General features: G+C 35.2%; 1 protein-coding gene across 13 annotated transcripts in view; it reads right to left on the reverse strand.

Annotated features, from left to right (window-relative positions):
• CPNE8 (copine 8) overlaps positions 1–21,776 on the reverse strand; it is a 240,112-nt gene that overhangs the window by 96,107 nt on the left and 122,229 nt on the right. For all 13 annotated transcript variants that reach the window (XR_012419728.1, XM_074005902.1, XM_074005898.1 and 10 more), the window contains 3 exons: positions 16,824–16,927; positions 11,630–11,734; positions 10,061–10,102 (listed from right to left, as the gene is read on the reverse strand). Coding sequence is in view for 12 of the 13 variants with exons in the window: in XM_005570561.5 (XP_005570618.1) it covers positions 10,061–10,102; positions 11,630–11,734; positions 16,824–16,927 (251 nt within the window). In the remaining variant the exon portion in view is untranslated. The remainder of the gene's footprint in view (positions 1–10,060; positions 10,103–11,629; positions 11,735–16,823; positions 16,928–21,776) is intronic.

Consider the following 21,776-nt stretch of genomic DNA (forward strand, 5'->3'; position numbering starts at 1 on the left):
ACAGACCCTCAATACCAGCCCGTGAAAGCAGCCAGGAAGGGGGCTGTACCCTGAAAAGCCACAGGGGTGGAGCTGCCCAAGACCTGGGATCCCATCTCTTACATTAGCATGACCTGGCTGTGAGACATAGAGTCAAAGAAGATCATTTTGGAGTTTTAAGATTTGACTCCCTTGCTGGATTTTGGACTTGCATGGGGCCTGTAGCCCCTTTGTTTTAGTCAATGTCTCCCTTTTGGAATAGCTGCATTCATCCAATGCCTATACCCCAACTGTATCTAGGAAGTAACTAACTTGCTTTTGATTTTATAGGCTCATTGGCAGAAAGGACTTGCCTTGTCTCAGATGAGCCTTTGGACTGTGGACTTTTGAGTTAATGCTGAAATGAGTGAAGACTTTGGGGGACCATTGGGAGGGCAAGATTGGTTTTGAAATGTGAGGATATGAGATTTGGGAGGGGCCAGGGGCAGGATGATATGGTTTGGCTGTGTCCCCACCCAAATCTCATCTTGAATTCCCACGTGTTGTGGGAGGGACCTGGTGGGCAGGTCTTTCCCATGCTGTTCTCCTGATAGTAAATAAGTCTTATGAAATCTGATGGTTTTGAAAAATGGGAGTCTCCCTGCACAAGTTATCGCTTTGCCTGCTGTCATCCATGTATGATGTGACTTGTTCCTCCTTGCCTTCTGCGTTGATTGTGAGGCTTCCCCAGCCACTTGCAACTATATGTCCAGTTAAGCCTCTTTCTTTTGTAAATTGCCCAGTCTCGGGTATGTCTTTATCAGCAGCATGAAAACAGACCACTAGAGTAAATTCTCAGGTATGTCTTTATCAGCAGCATGAAAATGGACTAATACACTAGTACATTTCATTTTTAAAATATTTATTCACCTTTTTTAAAAAAATTGTCAAAGTCTTTGCCTCTTTGTAATTAGGTATGGGCATCTTCTTATTGTACTAGAGCTCTTTACAAATTAAAGAAATCTTATTTTACTATATATGTTGCAATTTATTTTCTAATCATCCTTTAACTTTTTGTTATATGATATTTTTACCTATAAAGTTTTATATATTTAAATCTGTGGACTTCATATAGCAATTCTCAGCTTGAGTTGCTGTGGGATGTTGAGTTAGAAAGCTAGGAATTTTGATACTACATTATGCCTACAAGCCAAATTAAAAACTAGGACTTTCAGATAAATTGAGTTCATTTTCAGTGATAGAGTTAATCCTAATTCAGCAATAGTGGCACTGGAGATAAAAAAATTATTTATTTTGGAAAGTTGGATTTATAACTCAGACTTTTTGACAGACATTTATAAAACCTCAGGTCCACCCACTTGCCCTCATTCCAGAGCTTCCTAGAGTATTTTGTCTAATTCACAATAGTCCCTTTTATCACTTTGTACCATTTCTATTATTCAAGCTATCGTTAGTTCTGATTTATTTTCTTTTTCACCAGGCTGCATTGTAAAAACTTTTTTCTACTGCTATGCTGCTCTCTTTACTATTCTTTTCTTTCAGTATCTGTTTACTTTTTAAAAATTCATCTTCAGTATTTTGTTGTATAAATTGTGATACTGTTGCAAAATAAATTTAGCCTGGTAACAAATATTTATACTCTTTTCATAAACATCTGTGTTTATTCCATCTTTTCATGTCATAAAAGTATAAATAATTGCATAATTAACTTCAGGAAATTAATTCATTCATTCTAGTGACAATGGAGGCAACATTTAATTATTTATTTCTAACAGATGTGAGAGTTGGCAATTGATTGGATTTAGTGGATGAGAGCAAGGGCAGGGTTAATATGACTATGTTCTTTCCAGTCTGCAATGTTGGAGTTATAGTAATGCATAGGCCTTATATTCAAGGGATGTAAATCAGTAAAGCCAACGTAAATATAAAAATACAAAGATATCTATCAACCCTCCCATTGATAACTAGTCACTGCTCACCATTTTCTGTGTGCCTGGCTACTACCTCAGCTTCCCAAAACCTTCCCCTGGACTCCCTGGGCCACCCCATAATCCAGCAATTAAAAAGCTGGCTCCTGCAAAGAAAAGACCTTCCAGGACCCTATTCCCATCGTATAGCTCCCATCTATTTTGATGGCAGAAAAATATTTTCAATATCACCTCTGGTAACCTCACAACAGAATACAACTTCAGAGAGAAAAGGCAGATTTAGTGGTGAAATTAATAACTCATTCAGGATCAATTATCAATAAATATGCTCAGTCTCTTCTTGGTAAATAAAGAGTTAACTCTAAAGGCCTCTTCTAGCCATAAGATTCTAATATCACCTTATACCAGAATTAGAATTTAATTTATATTCCAAATTTGACTGATGACATTCTAATGGAGATGAATTTAAATAGTAAGGTGATTAAAAATAAAAATTTAAAATATAAATGTATTTGATGATTTGAACTTGATAATTCTCCTGTTGGTGAAAGTTATCGGTATTTAGATAGGACTAAAGCAGAAAAAGTAAGCAATCTGAATGACAAGAAAGATGATAGATTCCTGAATATAACATCTAAGATACATGCAAACTGTGAAAACAAGACTAAGTAAACGACATCTAAATTAATTACTCACTATCTTTAGTTTCACCAGAGAAATAAGACCTCTAATGTTATTTAAGGTAATTTCATGATTTAAAATAAAGGGGATATAAGTATTGATGGAGGACTGAGTGTTGATACAGAAAAATATCAGAGCTGGCAGGGCATAGTAGCTCATGCCTGCAATCTTGGCACTTTGGGAGGACGAGACGGGTGGATCATAGAGCTCAGGAGTTTGAGACAAGCCTGGTCAACATGGTGAAACCCTGTCTTTAATAAAAATACAAAAATTATCCAGGCATGGTGGTAGACACCTGTAATCCCAGCAACTCAGGAGGCTGAGACCTGAACCCGGGAAGTAGCGGTTGCAGTGAACTGAGACAGAGTGAGACTCCATCTCCAAAAAAAAAAAAAAAAAAAAGAAAAGAAAAGAAAAAGAAAAAGAAAGATATCAGAGCTCTATTTTAAGTCCTCTCTTCTGTATTACTGAAGTAACATAGCAAGAAACTACTACATTAAAGGCACTATAATCTACATTGTGAGGAATAATATGACAAAACACAGTCCTTGATTTCAGGTAGTTTATAATTACAGAAGTCTCCCCTACCCCTGCCCCCTTAACCACGGTTTTACTTTTTGTGGTTTCAGGTACCTGCTGTCAACTACGACCTGTAAGTTAGGTGAATACAGTACAATAAGATATTTTGACAGAGACCACATTCACATAACTTGTATTACAGTATATTATAATTGCTCTATCTTTGTGTTATTGTTCACCTCTTACCAAGGTAAAAATTAATCTTTAACGTCAGTATGTACGTATAGGAAAAATACAGCTATATAAAGAGTTCCATACTATTCACGGTTTCAGGCATCCACTGGGGGTCCTGGAACATATTCCCCCAGAGATAAGAGAGGATTACTGTGATATGAAGGACAAAGCAGAAACAAATAACTTCAGTATAAGTCATAATGTGATAGATATGCTGATAAACATTCCAAAGTGGCAAAGTAAACACACAGGAGAGAGGGACTTTCAATATATAAGGAAAACTTTCATACAAATGACAGCACTGAAATCGAACCTGAACAGAATATCAACAGGCAAAATGAACACAGAAGGGCTTTCCAAATGGTGAGGCCGGGCAAATATGTGGGATAGAAGAGCACAGGACAAACACCAAAACTGCATAGTGAAACTGGCTGAAATACCACTTTCCGAAATCCTGCAAAGATCTTCCAGTAAAGGGCTGGTGTTGAATATAATTTTCTTAAAAATGTTATTGAAAATGAGAAAAAGCCTTTCCTCTGAAACATTATCTGAAAGAATCCCAAACTATTCAAGGTAGGCAGGTGGAGATAGATATAGATATAGATACAGAAATAGATATAGATATAGATAGATATATAAAACACATTAAATAAAATTAAAATCTTGTATAAAGATTGAAGTTTTTAGTTAAGTCATGTTACCTGGCAAACTGTTGAACACATAATGAGTGCTCAGTAACAATTTCTTCATAAATGAATTAACATAATTCTATTGAGTCATAAATACATGAAGATGTACAGAAGTTAAAAACTGATTACCACTTCAGGTATACTAGATACATATAAAATTAAATCAGTCTTTCTTGAGAGCAAGAATTATAGACTGAAGTGAAAGGCGACAAAAAATTCACAAGCTACAGTTGAGAGAAATAATTACCTGTATTTTTAGCAGGTGGAAGACTAGATATGTCAGTGAATCATACATTGATTATGAAATTTCATTTATCAACATTTAAGTCTCAAAGAAGTGATACGTAAGGGAACAGGAAAAAGAGGCTGAAACTTGCCTATTAAATACAGGTTTAGGATATTCAGGGTTAACTGCAAGCAAATTGTAGGTTACGGTTAAGGGAAGATTCCATAGAGTAAGTGAGGAAACAAAATAAGAAAAATATAAAAGGTTTACAAATGCTTCTTCTAAATGAGTTCTAATGTTTTAGACAACTCACAAATACATTCTCAAGCACTAGGCAAGGAATCACTTGGTCATGATGATGCATAATCCCAGAATGAAAACATTAAATGCATTGATCAAATGTCTTCTAAGGTAACAACAGAAAATGACAGCATTTGTATGGCATTTTGGAGACAAATGAAGTTTGCATTTAATTATAATAAATATCATTATTGAAATGACTGCATTTGATAAAATACAGAGTGGTAAAAATGAAACTTTTACCTCCCTGTTCACAAGCGGGGATTTTCTGATGGACAGTTCCCTAACAGCCTTTTCATCAAAATGTCATTTTTCTGGTAGGCAGCAATCTACTTGGTGGCCCATTTACAATCAGTCCCACATCACAACCACATGGTATTAAGGCAGCACTGTTCCACTAGTGCTCCCTGAATTTTAAGTTAAGCTACAAATTCAGCTGCAGAAACTTCAAGCAATTGAAGCTTTTCAGGGATACCGCTACTGATTGCTTTGTAACCAAGACAAGGCTCTCAGCACTTTAGCTTTTCAATTGTTAAAGTAAGCTTTAAATATTCTTCCTTCACATCTTTTAAAGAAATAGTGATCCACCCATCTCCAAAAAAAAAAAAAAGATAGTGAGAAGTATAGAAATGATTTTAGTATTGTGGTTTAACTTGTTGAAAATTGAATACATTTCAACTGATTATTAATACCAAGGTCAAGCAATGCCTCTAACTCTCAGACCCTTGTCAATGTGTTTCAATAAAAGGAACAGATAACTGTATTTCTTCTACTCTAGTTTAGCTCGAGATACCTAATTTAATGTCAACTGGTTACATGCTCAACAGAGCATTACCACATTTCTGTATGCTTCATAGATTTGTGAGGTGTTTCTTACAGAATTAATTTCAGTTGATGAATTTAGTAAAAAATGCTATCAGAGTTCTGACGCAAGAGGACACCAGTCCCTGAAGTGCCCAATCTGTGAATATCATTACCACCACAACTGTCTGAAATACTCTAGCTAGTAAAACAAAATGTCATTATAAGCAAGTAAAGCATTTTCCACTGTTTTTTTATTTTTTTTAAGACAGGGGTCTCACACTGTCACTCAGGCTAGAGTTGCAGTAGCATGATCATAGTTGACTGAAGCCTCAACCTCATGGGCTCAAGCCATCTTCCTGCCTCAGTCTCCTGAGTAGCAAGGACTACAGGCACATGCCACCATGCCCAGCTAATATTTGTATTTTTTTCATAGAGACAGGGTCTTGTTTTGTTGCTCTGGCTGCCACTTTAATATTTGACTGACATATTCTCTCTAGATTGAAAGAGCGCATTGCCTTATTGGTGTTCCATGAGCAAATTTATACACAAAATAATACAGATATCTGACCAGCTTTTCCCCATTTTATAAGGAGTAGATTCTAGACTTCTATTAAATTCAGACAAACATTTCATCTGATATAAAGTTACTTATGATGTATATTACATGGACTTCATTAAAGTCTATGTAGTACCATCTAATATGGCAGCCCCTAGCCACATGCTGCTATAACTTCAAACGTAGGTAGCCTGAATTGAGATGTGCTGCAAACACAAAACATATACCACATTTCAAAGACTTAGTATTTTTAAAAAGTAAAAAATCCTTCTTAGTAATTTTATATTGATTCTATATTAAAATGATAATACTCTGGAAACACAGGATTAAATAAAATATATTACTACATTAATCTGGTTTATTTTTACTTTGCAATGTTATCACTAGAAAATTTAAAATTATATATGTGACTTGCATTATATTTCCATTGGACAATGTTAGTCCAAGCTGTCAAAAAACATCCACTGAGCAAATAACATTTTTTAAGAAGAAGAATTAAAAGTTCTGGATCAACAAATAGGGTAAAAAAATGACATATGTACAGGATTTAGGACAAATACTAATGAAGACAGGAATACAAAAATAAGTAACAGGAAACAGTCTCTGTTGATCATTATGTTGTGAAATATAATGAGTCCTATCATAGTCACTTTGATTTTTTTAAAAAAATCTACATTGGGCAAATTTGTCAGATTAAAAAAATGTAAAAAGTGTAATAACCATGTTATTAGACCACACATAATCATAAGCTTCATATCAATTTGTATAATAATCCACACAGTGATCATTATTATTAAATTATAAAATTAATGTCTGGATTTTAAAAAACTTTTATGTATTATATTTTTTGGAGACTAATGCACCTTTCAAATTTCATACGTAAGACATGTTATTGAATTAAAAGAATTATCAAGAATTATTTTAATTTTTCTTTTTATATGGCATCCACAAACTGATCATTTTGCTAACACTGAAAAAGGTTTCTTGGTGAAAATGTATTATGTAGAATTATACACTAAATTTTCTACATTAAAATATAGATCTATTTTTGGATTAATGAAAGAGCACTTAAACATTAAAAAGGTATTAAACTTACACTTACAAAATTACAATCCATTCCCCTAATTATTCTACTAATCATATAATTCATTTACAAGGAATGTTTAAATTTCACCTCACGATGTTTTCCCCTCCCAATCTCATCCCTTTATTTTCGGTCTTTAACTTCTTAGACTTCTTTTGAATATGTTGTTAATGATGATATAGTAAAATGAGTATTTAAAAATACATCAATATACCCTCCAGCACCACCCATCTTCCCCCCCAGGCAGTTGATGACCCAATGACAAAATATGCTGATCAAATCTCAGTATCTAAATAGTTTCTTTGCTTTTAAATCTGATGTCTCAAAAGTAAATTACTATTTCTTGTTGAAAAATATTTTTCCTATCTAATGGCCCAAATCCTCTGTGAACGAACTCTTGCTTTCTCTCTCTCACTCTCTATTCTTGCTCTTATTATAGCTCTCATTCGCTTAATCTAAGCCACCTCTTTTTTACATTTTACTGGTTCTTTCAATGTCTATGAGGATACTTTCAGAGTCTGTAATACTCATTTCTTTCTACCTAACTTCTAGTTACATAAAAACTGTTACCAAGAAAAGCTTTATCCACTTTTCCAGACAATATACAATTTCAGATAATAAAAAAAATTATGTTAGATTGTTTCTTAAATTCTTATAGTCTTCACAACTATTACATTAAAGTAGCACAGAGTAAGTCCAATGTCCAGGTTGCAGCCTTTCACTTAATGCCAAGAATTACGATTACAATGCTATAAAAAAGACACTGCAATAGTTATGAATATACTATTGGAAGTGGACTGCCAGGGTTCAAGCCCTGGTTCCACCATTGATTAGTTTTGTGACTTTAGGCAAGTTACTTCTTTGCCTGAGTTTCTTTATCTGTAAAAGGTAATTAATGTAGTACCTATAATTTATTGTGAAAATTAAATAAAGAATAACATTAAAAATGCTTAGAGAATACCTGGCATGTTAGAAACTTTCAATAAATCATATCCTGAATAGGAATGCTCAAAGTGCTCAAGTCAGGAAAAAAGATAATTAAATTCCAAGGTAATTCTGATCTTCAAAGCTATTCAAAATTCTTATGGCTCAGAAATAGATTGGAGACAATAGGAGAGTCACAGAAACTCACCATTTGAAGGAAGACATTACAATATCTATAATTTCAGCAAATTTAGGATTGAATGTCTATGGATGCAGATGAAACCTAAATTTATACCCCTTATTTATTAGTGGTTAAATTAAAACCATTTCCCAAAGTTTTAAGCCATTTCTCATGTGCCCAAAAATACTCATCTCTAATTCTAATGTAATATCACGTACATTTCTGTTACATTAGGATTAGAGACAAGTTCTATTTAGAAATAACTCCAAAAACAGGTTTTATATTTTCAAACTGAAAATCAGTCAGATGTGCTTCAGCCTCAAGGATTGTGTTTATGTAATATTAAAGGAGCTCTGGCAGCGAGCTGCACTTTTTGTTTCTGAACAGGAACCTGGTTAAAAATTACTAGGGAAAAGCCACCACTTTTGCCTATTCACAATTAAAATAGAAAATAGGGTATATAACACAGGGCATAAAGTCCATTACTCAGATTGGCATTACTTCCTTTTCTATTATTCTGAGCAGCAAAACTCATTTTCTCAGTGAATCAAGTTTAATAACGCAATGGAGCATAACTCCCTATGGAAAAATAGAAGGTTTTCTGATAAGGTTTCTCCAGAATGCACATAGAACTAAAGAATACACTAACCAAATGAATACCTGGCAGAAATGTAAAGATCAGTAGCATAGCATGTATTATTATGACGTTATCTCTAACAGCAAACTTCAAATCCGTGTTATAACTCATTTTCATAATAATGCTTGGGATACAACTTAAAGACTGAAATATTTGAGTTTTATATACTTATTTGGTAGCAGCTAAAGTGTGGAATAATAATTTCCACTTCTCTCCCCATCTTCTCTTATCACTTCTTGAAAGAAAAGAAAATACTAGTTGCATCAAATTCTAGGACACTTATTGCACCGTGTTTGTCAGTAAGCATATGGGCAAGTGTCATACACATGATGGCATGTGGCTCTCCAACTGAGCAACTTTCTGCCTATGCAGCAGAAGGGATGAGAAGGGGGTGCCCTCTCAGCACAGGCCAGCCTTCTTGAACTTGTTCCTGTATTCACAGGAGTGTTCAGGTATCCAGGCACTTTCATCCCTTTGGGGTTGGTTTCTGGCTTGTACATGATGCAGAGAGAAAAGCATTATTTAGCTTTAACCTCAAGTTTCAGCTCCATTTATCAGTGAGCTATGGATTTGAGTTTAGGACAAGCATCAACTGAAAAATTAAAAGTACCCTTTGCTTTCCTATTTATCATTCTTCCTTGACATCTGCATATTCAGCCCTTTCAGGCAGTAGTCTAGGGCAAAATAGGATTTGAGCATTTCTGGGTCCCTTGGCTTAAGATCATTTTACAAACATCTCATCATCATCCTACGTAGATGACAGTAGAAACAAAATATGCTTAAAAATGAAAAAGTAGTGTGTTTCTTCTCTTTTAGTCTTTAATATCTACTTTGATATGCAGAGAACTACAGTGATTGCAGAGCTCTGAACAACTATTTGGTCTGGCAATGACCAGACACAATTCTTGAGTTTTGTTGTATGATATATATATATAGGCAGAGTTGGGTGGTGAATGCAATGCTTACTTCCGTTCCCTTGAACAGTATGGGATATCAATGTTATAGAAATGTTCAGAGAAACTGTGAGATGCATAAATTTGATACTCATTACAGCTATAAAACTAGACATCTATAATCATCAGATTTAAGTTGAAAATCTTTACTAAGTTACTGGAAATAAGAAAACCCTCTATTTTCATCTTGAGGTTGGAGGAAAATATGCTCATTCTTAACATTTCATGTAAATGCATCAGTAACATTTGGAAAAACAAAACAAATATGCAATCTAAACGTTACAATTTAAAAATGTGGCCATTTCAATGTATGTGCCTCTTAAAGCACACCTAGTTCAAGAGTAAGAAGATAAGAAAAGTCTTACCTCCCATCTCGATCCCAGTCATACACCTCTACTTTGATTGTTCTATACATGAGAAAAACATAAAGTTACTTAGTAAGATCAAAATAATGTATGGATGAGAATTTAAAAATAAGTTGTTTTTTTAGATAAAACAGTGTATGCTTATAGATTTTACATATGAATTTGAAGTTAATTTTGCTAATTTCATTACTATAATCCAATTTGTATCTTAAAAGAGGCTTCTAAAACTTCATTGATTCCCTAAAGAGAGTAAGAAGAGTCTACAGGGGAAGCAGGTGCAGTTTGATAGAGCCCCCCAAAGGGATGGTGTGCACCCACTTCTCCACTCTTGAAAATCACTGTCTTGGAGCAGTGTTTCTCAAACTCAGCATAGATCAGAATCATATGGAGCACTTGTCCAAACATGGATTACTGGACCTCTCTCCTGGAGTTTCTGTAGGTCTGGATTGGGGCCAGATAATTTGAATTTCCATGAGATCACCAGGTGATGCTGACTGATGCTGCTAATCAGGAAGAACATTATGAACTTTCTTTTTTTTTTTTTTTTTTTTTTTTTGAGACGGAGTCTCGCTCTGTCGCCCAGGCTGGAGTGCAGTGGCGCGATCTCGGCTCACTGCAAGCTCCGCCTCCTGGGTTTACGCCATTCTCCTGCCTCAGCCTCCTGAGTAGCTGGGACTACAGGCGCCCGCCACCGCGCCCGGCTAATTTTTTGTATTTTTAGTAGAGACGGGGTTTCACCGTGGTCTCGATCTCCTGACCTTGTGATCCGCCCGCCTTGGCCTCCCAAAGTGCTGGGATTACAGGCGTGAGCCACCGCGCCCGGCCATGAACTTTCTTAAGAACTTTTCTAAGAACTTTCTTAGGAAAAAATGAGTCCAGCTAAATACAGATATGATCTTATTAAATGAAAAGAATGATAGTCAAGTGGCATGATAAATTTCAAACTAAACTTAGTAACATATTGGTAATCAATAGTTCTATGACATGGGTTAATAAAACTATTTTTCTATCACATGTAACAAAATAAACATTGAGATTTTTACTTTTTATTTGCTTTTCTTTGGGATGGATGGGGTTTTTATATTACAATCATACAATAAAGTTTCATAAGAAAAAAAATTCGGATACTAAGAAATCTTCAGGTATATTATGGGAAAATCCTCAGGCCCACCTTACCCAGGTAATTGTGAAACATTAAAATCTCTTGTGCTACAACTATGGAACTTTTGTGAGTCAGCAATCATGAGTATTTCAGTATAACATTTTCAAGAGTATTTCAGGGTTGATAACATATCTAAGCATAGTGTTGCAACTTTTGTTTTCTACTTGTTCCACTCTAGAAGGATCGTACCACGGCAAAGGCTGAAGGCAATGAAGATTCTGAAATAACTTTTGAATAAATTAAAATTTAAAATTAATATTCAATGTATTTTTGCATTTACATATTTTCATTTTTGGAAAGTTAAGTTTAACCAAATTTTAATTAGCCAATTTATGCCACTTCTCCAAATCACTGTAGATTTTTTTTTAAAGTTATTTGAAGATTTTTGAATAAACTATCCTTCTTACCTGTCATAGTCTCCATTACATAATGCTCTGACTGAGATCTTGAATGCTTGCCATACCGGATTTAGAGTGTTTTTGACAACTTCTGTTTTATGACAAATTGTAAAACTGTAAAGAAAAAAAGTTTTCAGTTATTTGCATGATTTGACTATTTTAATTGATCTAGTTTTAGTAGTCATTCCTCTATTTACCTTTTGTTCAGAATAGTCAGTCCCATTGTTGCTGCTATATCACTTCATGAAAAGAGATATGTGATTTTAAAACTTGAAAGATCACCTCACCATAATCTCCTTTGTAATAAATTTACCAAAAGCAAACTGAAAATTCAATAAATCCTGAAGCTGTTTTGTAAAGAATCTCTGTAAAAATTATGGTGACATGCTGATGGAGTGAAAAATATCCATTGGTCCCTAAGAATATGAAGGTCACCAGCAACTTTGAGAACAGTTTTGTTGGAGTGTTAAGAAGAAAAACCTGGTTTTAGAGTGGGTTTAAGAAAGAGAAGAGAATCTGAGGCACACTGTGTAAACCTTTTTTTTAGTCTAGCTGTGAAGAAAAAGGAAAAAATCAGAATAATTTAAGGGAAAAGAAAGGATTAATCACAGGAAAGGTTTTCGTTGTTCTTGTTGTTACTTCTTGATGGAAGAAATAACAGCAAGGTTGTCTGCTAACGGAAAAGATCTGGTAGAAAGGAAGCCACTTCTGATGCATGACAGAAAGGTGGGAGCAATGTTTTTTTGTTTGTTTGTTTGTTTTTGAGATGGAGTCTCCGTCTGTTGCCCAGGCTGGAGTGCAGTGGCGCGATCTCGGCTCACTGCAACCTCTGCCGCCCAGGTTCATGCAATTCTCCTGCCTCAGTCTCCCAAGTAGCTGGGATGACAGGCGCCTGCCACTGCACCCAACTAATTTTTGTATTTTTAGTAGAGATGAGGTTGCACCATCTTGGCCCAGCTGATCTTGAACTCCTGACCTTGTGATCCACCTGCCCCAGCCTCCCAAAGTGCTGGGATTACAGGCGTGAGCCACTGCGCCCAACCAGGAGCAATGTCTTTTAAGCAGGTAAGAGTAGATGGGATCCTGAGCATCAGTGGAGGAGCTGCCCTTGAGAGGCCAGATAGTCATTCTGCAAGAACATTCAGGAAGGCAGAGTACATGGGTTGATGTTGTGATGGGATCATGAGGAGGCTCTCCAATTGCCACCAATTTCTTATGAAAGAGGATGCATAACAATGAGCAAAGAAGGAGGATGAGACATAAGTGATAAAGTGTCTGGGATAAAGAAAATGTTCACAGACTAAGAAAAAGGAGTACAATTCCTCAGGAACCCCAAGGGCCCATTTAAGTTTACCATCACATCATGAATCTATAGAAAGACCAATCAGTGTGTGGGTTCTTTCTTTATTGAAACTACTGGTTCTATATATCTAAAGAATTCCTAAGGGAAGGAAGACAGTGATTCACAATATGGGACAGAATTCATGAAGCCTTAAGCTTGGTTTTCTGATTCAAATTCCAGTGTCATTTCTACAAAATGATTCAATCTGAAGACATCAGTCAGCTCCTCGAAATGTTCTTTCTTCATGTGAATTTATGCAACAGTTTCTGAGCTAGAAACATTTAAAGTAATCTTCACTGAAACAATAAATAAACCCAATCTTCATCAAGACCTTAGTCATGAAGTGTTTCAAATGCAAGTATCTAATAGTAATGACACATGAAAATATTAATAAATACCGTAGTGAATATACTGCCCCTAACCCCCACAATGAAATATCCACTCTTTGATAGGTCTTCAAGTTCATTTTCCTACTCTCAAACAAGAGGGATGTGGTTCTATTAAGAGATAAGATAGAAGCATAATACTTTATGAAAGGATCAAGTTTTTATCACAAGACTTATGGCATTAGTGCCTTCTCTTTCCTGGGAGTATCCTCACCCATCTAAGGAAACTCGTGTCACTAAATTGTTAGAGCCCAGGAAAATGTATCTGTGGTCAAATGTTCTCAGAGCTGACTCACCTGAAGCAATTTAGGAGTCACTGGGGGGAAAGGCATTACAAGTAAGACAGAGGGGCAGACAGAGAAGACTCTTGAAGGGTAATGAAGATGTCTAAAGCAGAGGAAGAAAATCAAAGTGGATAGGGGAAGGTGAGGGAGGGCTGTAGGGGCTCAGAACACAGAGAAAAGGCAAAGGTACCAAAAAATCGTTAAGAAAAATTCACAGAAAACAAATTACAGAGGGAAGGCAGAGCTCTATGTTGGTTTGTTTCAGAAATAAACAATATATTCATTAAGATCCATTCATAAAAATGCAATAAGTTCTTAAAGATCTACAAAGGGAATTTCTCTTGTATCATATTCTAATATATAGCAAGTCTTTGGTATGATGATAGATATAGATAGCTAAATAGATGATAGATAGATGACAGGAAGAGAAAGAGAAAAGGGAGAAAAAGAGAGACAGAGAGAGAGACTAGACTGACAGACCAACTGACCATCTTCAGACCAACATGTTCAACCATCTACCGACTTTTTGGCCTCTTTGCTTATAGTTAAATCAAAATTTCTCTTATATTCCTAGTGTCACCAGCTGCAATAATTAATAGTTTTGACCCCTGAAACATTTCCTCTCAGGGAAGGCATGTCCTTCTTACTGAGATATTTATGAGGCAGGTAGTCATTTGTTGCCTACTAATCATTCTTATTTCTAATGTATTAGATACCATATACACAGGAAAACCTCACTGGTAAGAATTCCAGTCCTGGTGTAACTCGTAAAAATTCTGCCAGGAGCCCAATGTAGCTTTTCCTAACATTCAGAAGTATTTCTATATAAATATTATGTGTGTGTGTGTTACAAATAGTATTATAAAAATGTATTTTTATTAAATAACTGGTATTAAGATACTTTAAGTGAGGCCACTTACCAAAAATGGCTATTCCAAAGGAAAATTATTACCCAATCATAAATAAATGTTAAGTTACTAAATAGATGTCAAAGAAAGAATATAAGAGTATAAGATCATATAGTATGAAGGCTTTTAATTAATACTTCCAGTAGAAATTAAGTTTTTCCCTTCTTATGAAATAAGTAACAAATACACTAGGTATTAGGCAATTTTTGAAATAGTTCCATATTTTAAAAATATTTAAAATAAAGCTAGAATCTTTGCAGTTAAAAATAGAGACAAAAAGTGAGGCGTAAAAGCATCTGTATACATTCAAAATACAACAAAGTATATGCGTGCATATACATACATAAAATATCCGGATCAAGCTGCAAACTAGGTTTCTGTGTGTAAATATAAATGGAAAGTTTTCTGAAATGAGATTCACCAACTTTTAAAAATAGTTTTTTCAAACTAGTTGACATTTTTGGATTAGATGTATTTTTCTTAATATTTAGATTTTATTTAGTGAGTGAACACCTTTTTTTTTTTTTTTTTTTTGAGACAGAGCTTCACTCTTTTTGCCCAGGCTGGAGCATAATGGCACGATCTTGGCTCACTGCAACCTCCGCCTCCCAGGTTCAAGCAATTCTCCTGCCTCAGCCTCCCAAGTAGCTGGGATTACAGGTGCCTGCCACCACGCCCGGCTAATTTTTTGTATTTTTAGTAGAGACGGGGTTTCACCATGTTGGCCAGGGTGGTCTCGATCTCTTGACCTTGTGATCCGCCCACCTCTGCCTCCTAAAGTGTTGGGATTACAGGCGTGAGCCACTGCGCCTGGCCGTGAACATCATCATTTTTAGAAGCACAATACATTTTCTAATAAAAGTATCACTAGGAGAATTAGATGTGTGATAAAGTGAAATTTTATAATTGTACAACTAATCTTGATAAAGAAAACTAATAAGAATAAAAATAGAAAATTCAGGGACCAAGTAGTTCATAAGACCATTTTCATTCAAGAAATTCGGAATCATTCTTGAGATTTTCCTCTGTTTTTGAAATGCCTGGCAAATATTATTTTCTTCACTTTCTAACATTTTTCATATGAATAAAATTAGTGTTTAGATGCATATGACACTCTGACATTTTTACCACTGAAAAAGAAGGGAAATACACAAAATCTAACAGTATAACACAATAGCAAATATATCTAACAGTTGCTCAGTAGCTGCATCAGCAAACATCTCCCAATAAGTAAACCATCATTTTAAACAGGCCAGTGCATTCACTTTGAATAGCAAACTTTCTATATCATGCAACATTTTATACTTATTAATAACACATTGTATAGTTTCATATATGAGTAACATTTTTCTCATTCTATTTCCCTCATTTTTAATTTCCAAATAACATGTTCTCTTTAGCTGATATATTACACATAGTTTAAAAAAACAACAACAAAAAATTAACTATAACATAATAATATTAGCTAATGCTTAAGTTCTTCTTATGTGTCAGAAAAACTTAGAAACTTTTTTGTATAGTAACTAATTTAATCTGATCAACAACCCTGTGAGGTAGCTATGATTACTACCCCATTTTACAGGTGAGGAGAAAATGGAATCTCACATAGATTAAAAACTTGCCATAGTACTATAGCTATTAAGTAGCACGGTTATTATTTAAATCTAGACAACAGAAATTAGCCATATTATTAACACTAAACATTCTCACAAATACTAAGTACAATATGAATCACAAAAAACAAGTCAAATATATCTAATAGTAGAACCATACATATTAAATTATGGTCTATAACTCATAAAGACATTCAAAATTTATAGAAACTAGTCTAATCATAACTGGCAAAAGTACTCAAATTACTAGAATATAATGAACATTTTTATTGAAAGTTAAACTCAGATATTATTGGGAAAAAAAAAACCCATAAGCTCCACATCTAAGAAAAGGGTTTTGGTTCAAATCTATAACAAAATATATTTGTTTCAGCATTCAGGTTTTCACAAAATATAATTCTTCTAAACTATTTAGTCAATGTTATAATTGTATAATAAGTAAAGAGGAAATATTTCTCTGAAACTAGAAATGTTTCATTTTAAGTATCAGACAAAACATAAACTGTTTATAAAGTTGCACATTATTTTGAAATGCAAAAATCACATCAATTTTTAAAATCTCAAACTATTTTACTTCATTAATCCATTTAATGAGTTTCTCTGAGAAAAATAATTATAATTCAAGTATCATCATTACCATATAGTTAAAATGCATAAAAGATAAATCTACCTGCCATCTTCATTACTTCGATAAAATACAAGAAAAGGATCTGATTTTCCAAAGAAGTCCTTCTTGTCCAATTTGTTTGCACAAAATTGCATCAAAACAGCATCCTAAAAGCAAAATTAATAAAATAGTTCACGACTTGGGCTATAAATAACTGGAAACTGCAGATCACAAACAAGACTCGATAAGAAAACATATTTGCTATTTTAATGCAAATGGCCAAGTTAGGGAGAATCCCAGACAACATAAAATTGCTTTTTAAAGGGCTATATATAACTTTAAAAATTTTGCTGGTAATTTTTATTCTAGTTACAAAACTATTACTTTTCAAAAACTTTAATATTTTTCCCTTGAAAAGCTAGGTGATATTAAGCTAGGTGACGCCAGGTACTCAATTTTATAATATAGGATCCTCATTCATATCTTCAGTTATGCAGGTACACATTTTTAGAACATAGTTAAACAAATTCCTGTTCATTAAAGAAATATTTACTAAGTTTCTACTACATATCTACTACGTATCAAATGTTAAGATGTATTAGATGATTAGATGGGGAATAAGAAAGATAAACACTGACCACATAGTTTATAATCTGGGGACAGGAAAGTTCCTTCTTAATCATATACAAGTGCACTATAACGAATCAGTAACTACATTTAAAAACTATTTTCTTCTATAACTTAAATTACAATGTGCATGTTAATTATTATGTCAAATAGATCATTTTCATCATTCTATGCACTCAAACACTCGCAGCTACATGATTTAAAGGAAAACAAGCTAGGGTATCATAACACATTATTGATAACCATTTTTAAAGTAGAAAATGTACTGTTATTTAAAATTAAAATAAATATTTTTGCGGGGTGTGTGTGTGTGTCGCAACAGCAAGACTGTGTTGCCGAGGCTGGAGAGCAGTGGCGCGATCTCCGCTCACTGCAAGCTCCGCCTCCCGGGTTCACGCCATTCTCCTGCCTCAGCCTCCGCAGTAGCTGGGACTACAGGCGTCAGCGACCACGCCCGGCTAATTTTTTTTGTATTTTTTTAGTAGAGACAGGGTTTCATGGTGTTAGCCAGGAAGGTCTCTATCTCCTGACCTCGTGATCCGCCCACCTCGGCCTCCCAAAGTGCTAGGATTACAGGCTTGTGTGTTTTTTAACTGAACAGGAAAGCTAAAAATGTTGGAAAGAGGTGAAGTGGCAAAGTAATTCAGATTAAACAAAGAGGTTACAACTTTGAATAGTACTTGATAAAATGTTAACAATGTCTAAAAAAGCATCTTATTCATCACTTCTTTATCTTACAGAGTCCAGCAATACTTACTAAGTATACACCTAAAATTTTAAATTATTTCCTTTCAGTAATTCCAGAAGACTACACAAAACATGATGCTATCTTTATCATTCATTCATTCACTCATTTTCTTACTTAGCAAACATTTCTCAAGCATAGTCAAGCTGGAATCTAGGAATACGGTAACGAACAAGGCAGTATCTACCCTTGGAAAGGTCAGATTTCTTAATTTCCCATTTTCAAAATTATTGGTATAGTGTTATTTGATTTTACTTTTAGCATGATATGATAACTTCTATCAGAGGAACATTTATAACAGAGCAGGAAATACATCCTAGCAAGGTATAGTGACAACAGAGGTAAGGACAATATGGACATCATTATCACCTCAGACCTCTCAAGCATATCATGTTCTTTTTAAATTTGAGATTTAAAGATCAAAAAGTTCTATACTATCTATCATAGAAGCAGTGAAATACTCATTCTGGGTGATCAAATTATAAAATCAAGGGCAGCATTGAAAAGGACTAGCTGTTTGGTTTGGTTTGTTTATTTTGAATGCCCTTTCATTTCCATATATATTTAAATGCACTTGGGAGAGAATGGCTTTCTAAGAACCTGGGGACATTCCAAGGACATTGTTCTTGCAGAAAAACAGTACACTTTAACACATTTCTCCCAAAGCACCTGGACCAAAATATAAACTTCCAAGAAACATTCTGTATACTTACAATGCATAATAGATAAATGAAATGTGTTTATTTCAAATGGATTGTGAATAAAATATCAGAGGTATATTAATATAAAAGCATGAATTTTCATTGGCTTATTGGTAAATGTAATACTAAATTTAATTTTTCAAATTATACTCCTTAGGGCTTGCAAAATGAGTAACTGATTCAAAATTAAGATTTATTTCAATGCAGAAAATTATATAACCTTAGGAAAAATAATGTTCTTGCAATTGCCCAGGTTAACAACTTAGCAGGGATTAAGTGGTACATTTGTATCAAGCACAAAATAAATCTTGTTTGAGAGGAAAAGTAGTTATATACTTTTAGAAATACACAAGCATCACTGCAAAGTTTTGTTTTGTTTTTATGCCTTATGCTTAATGTCACCTAACACATTTTTAAGACCTCTCTTTAATACTCCACATATAAGGAACATTCTATTGAATAAAGCCACTTGGATATTTCACAGACACTTCTAACATGTTCCAATCTGAACATCTAATGTCTATTCATAAACTTGCTTCTCCTATAATCTTCCCAGCTCAATTTGTGGCATTGTCATTCACTCAAGTGCCCAAGGAAGCCATCCTTGACTCTTCTCTTTTCCTGATCCTTTATCCAATCCACCACCAGTTGCACCATTTACCTCTAAAGTTTTGCTCAAATCTTTACTTTGGCTCTGCTGCCACCACCTCAGTCCAGTTCAATCTTATTTCTCAGCCAGACATGTTCAGCGACATTTATTCCTTACTTCCACTTCCATTCTTTGATGTATCTAATCCATTCTCCATCAGCAGACAGAGTAAGGTTCTTGAAACATGAAAAACTCATGTTGCTCACAATATAAAATGCTTTTAGGCTTTCCCTTGCATTTAGGAAAAATGCAGAACCGTTAACATGACCCGCAAAGGCCAACATCAAATAGGCTCTACCAGCCTTTTCCACCTTCATCTGGCAATGTTTTAGCTCAATCATCTCCCACTGCTCACCCCTGACCATCTCACCTCAGACCCACATGTGCCTTTCCCACCTCAGGAACTTACACAGCTGTGTCTGCTGGAATTCTTATCCTTGGGCTGGCAAATGCTATTTCTTCTTTAGGTCTTAGCTTAAATGCCACTTTCTCAAAGAGGCCCAGTGATCCCCCTAAGGCTTAATAGAAATTAGATCCCTACTGTACTCTCATAATATATTTGAATCACTTGGCACATGCCATGACATATATTACCTGAATAGTCAGCCGACTAATGTCTTTCTTTTCCACAAACTCTGTGTTCATTAAAAACAAGGACCAGGGTTGGGGGTTGTGGTGGTGTGTTTTGTACTATTTTTTTCTTGCTATTCTATTCTAAGCATTCACTCCAATGACATAATAACATTTTGTAAACACTATTGAATCAATCAATAAAAACAAAAAAATTCTTTATGAAAAATTTTAAACTACTTTTAAAATACTACATAAAAGGCCAGGCATAGTGGCTCATGCCTGTAACCCAAGCACTTGGGGAGGGCAAGGGGTACTTGGATCACTTGAGTCTGGGAGTTCAAGACCAGTCCGGATAACACAGCAAGACCACATCTCTACCAAAAAAAAAAAAAAAAAAAAAAAAAATTAGCCAGGTGTGGTGGTGCATGCCTGTGGTCCCAGCTAGTAGGGAGACTGAGGTGGGAGAATCACTTGAGCCCAGGAGTTCAAAGCCTGCAGTGGGCCATAATTGTGCCACTGCACTTCAGCCTGGGCAATAGAGTAAGACCCTGTCTTAAAAAAAAAAAAAAAAAAAACTAAGTGAAGATACACTCCCACTATAACTTCTAAACTATATTAGTTTTTATTGTGGCATTTAATTAAGTATAAAATTTGCATTTGAATAAAACTGTCTCAAAATTAATTGAGATAATTAGGATCATTACACTACAAATAAACATTTGTATAAATTTATGACCCATACATCTCTTTTTTTTTTTTTTTTGAGACGGAGTCTCGCTCTGTCGCCCAGGCTGGAGTGCAGTGGTGCAATCTCGGCTCACTGCAAGCTCTGCCTCCCAGGTTCACGCCATTCTCCTGCCTCAGTCTCCCTCAGCCTCCTCTCCTGCCTAGCTGGGACCACAGGTGCCTGCCACCATGCCAGGCTAATTTTTTGTATTTGTAGTACAGACGGGGTTTCACCGTGTTAGCCAGGATGGTCTCGATCTCCTGACTTCGTGATCCGCCTGCTTTGGCCTCCCAAAGTGCTGGGATTACAGGCGTGAACCTGTACATCTCTTAAATGCTACCATTTCTTTCCTGTAGAGTATCCATCTAAAGGAAGTATTAATAATATTCACATTTTTAGAAGGAAACATAGAGCCTTGTGATACTGGCCTTGGATATTATTTATTGGGTATGATACAAAAGCATGGGCCATAAAAGCAAAAATTCACGTGGGACTGCATCAAACTACAAAGCTTCTGCTCAGCAAAGGAAACAATCCACGGAATGAAAAGGCAACCTACAGAATGGGAGAAAATATGCTGTGGTTGCTATGGCTTGTTTGTCCCCACCAAAGCTCATGTCGAAATCTGATCGCCAGTATGACAGTGCTGGGAGGTGGGGCCCCATGGAAGGTGTTTGGGTTATGGGTGCTGATCCCTCATGAATAGGTAGTTGCTGCTTTCACAGTCTTGAGTGAGACTGGATTAATTCTCTCAGAATGAGTTCATTCTTTTGAGAGTGGGTTTTTATAAAGCTGGGGTGCCCCTCAGGCTTCCCTATGTTCACAAATGTCTGCTTCCACTTTCACTTTCTCTGCCACATTGTGAAACACTATGAAAGCCTTTACCACAAGCCAGTACCATGCTCTTGAGCTTCTCACCTGGTGGAAGAGTGAGCTAAATAAACTTCTTTTTAAAAATAAATTACCTAGTCTCAGATATTCTTTTATAGCAACT

This window comes from Macaca fascicularis, chromosome 11 (genome assembly GCF_037993035.2).
Source record: "Macaca fascicularis isolate 582-1 chromosome 11, T2T-MFA8v1.1".
In the NCBI taxonomy this organism is placed as follows: Eukaryota; Metazoa; Chordata; class Mammalia; order Primates; family Cercopithecidae; genus Macaca; species Macaca fascicularis.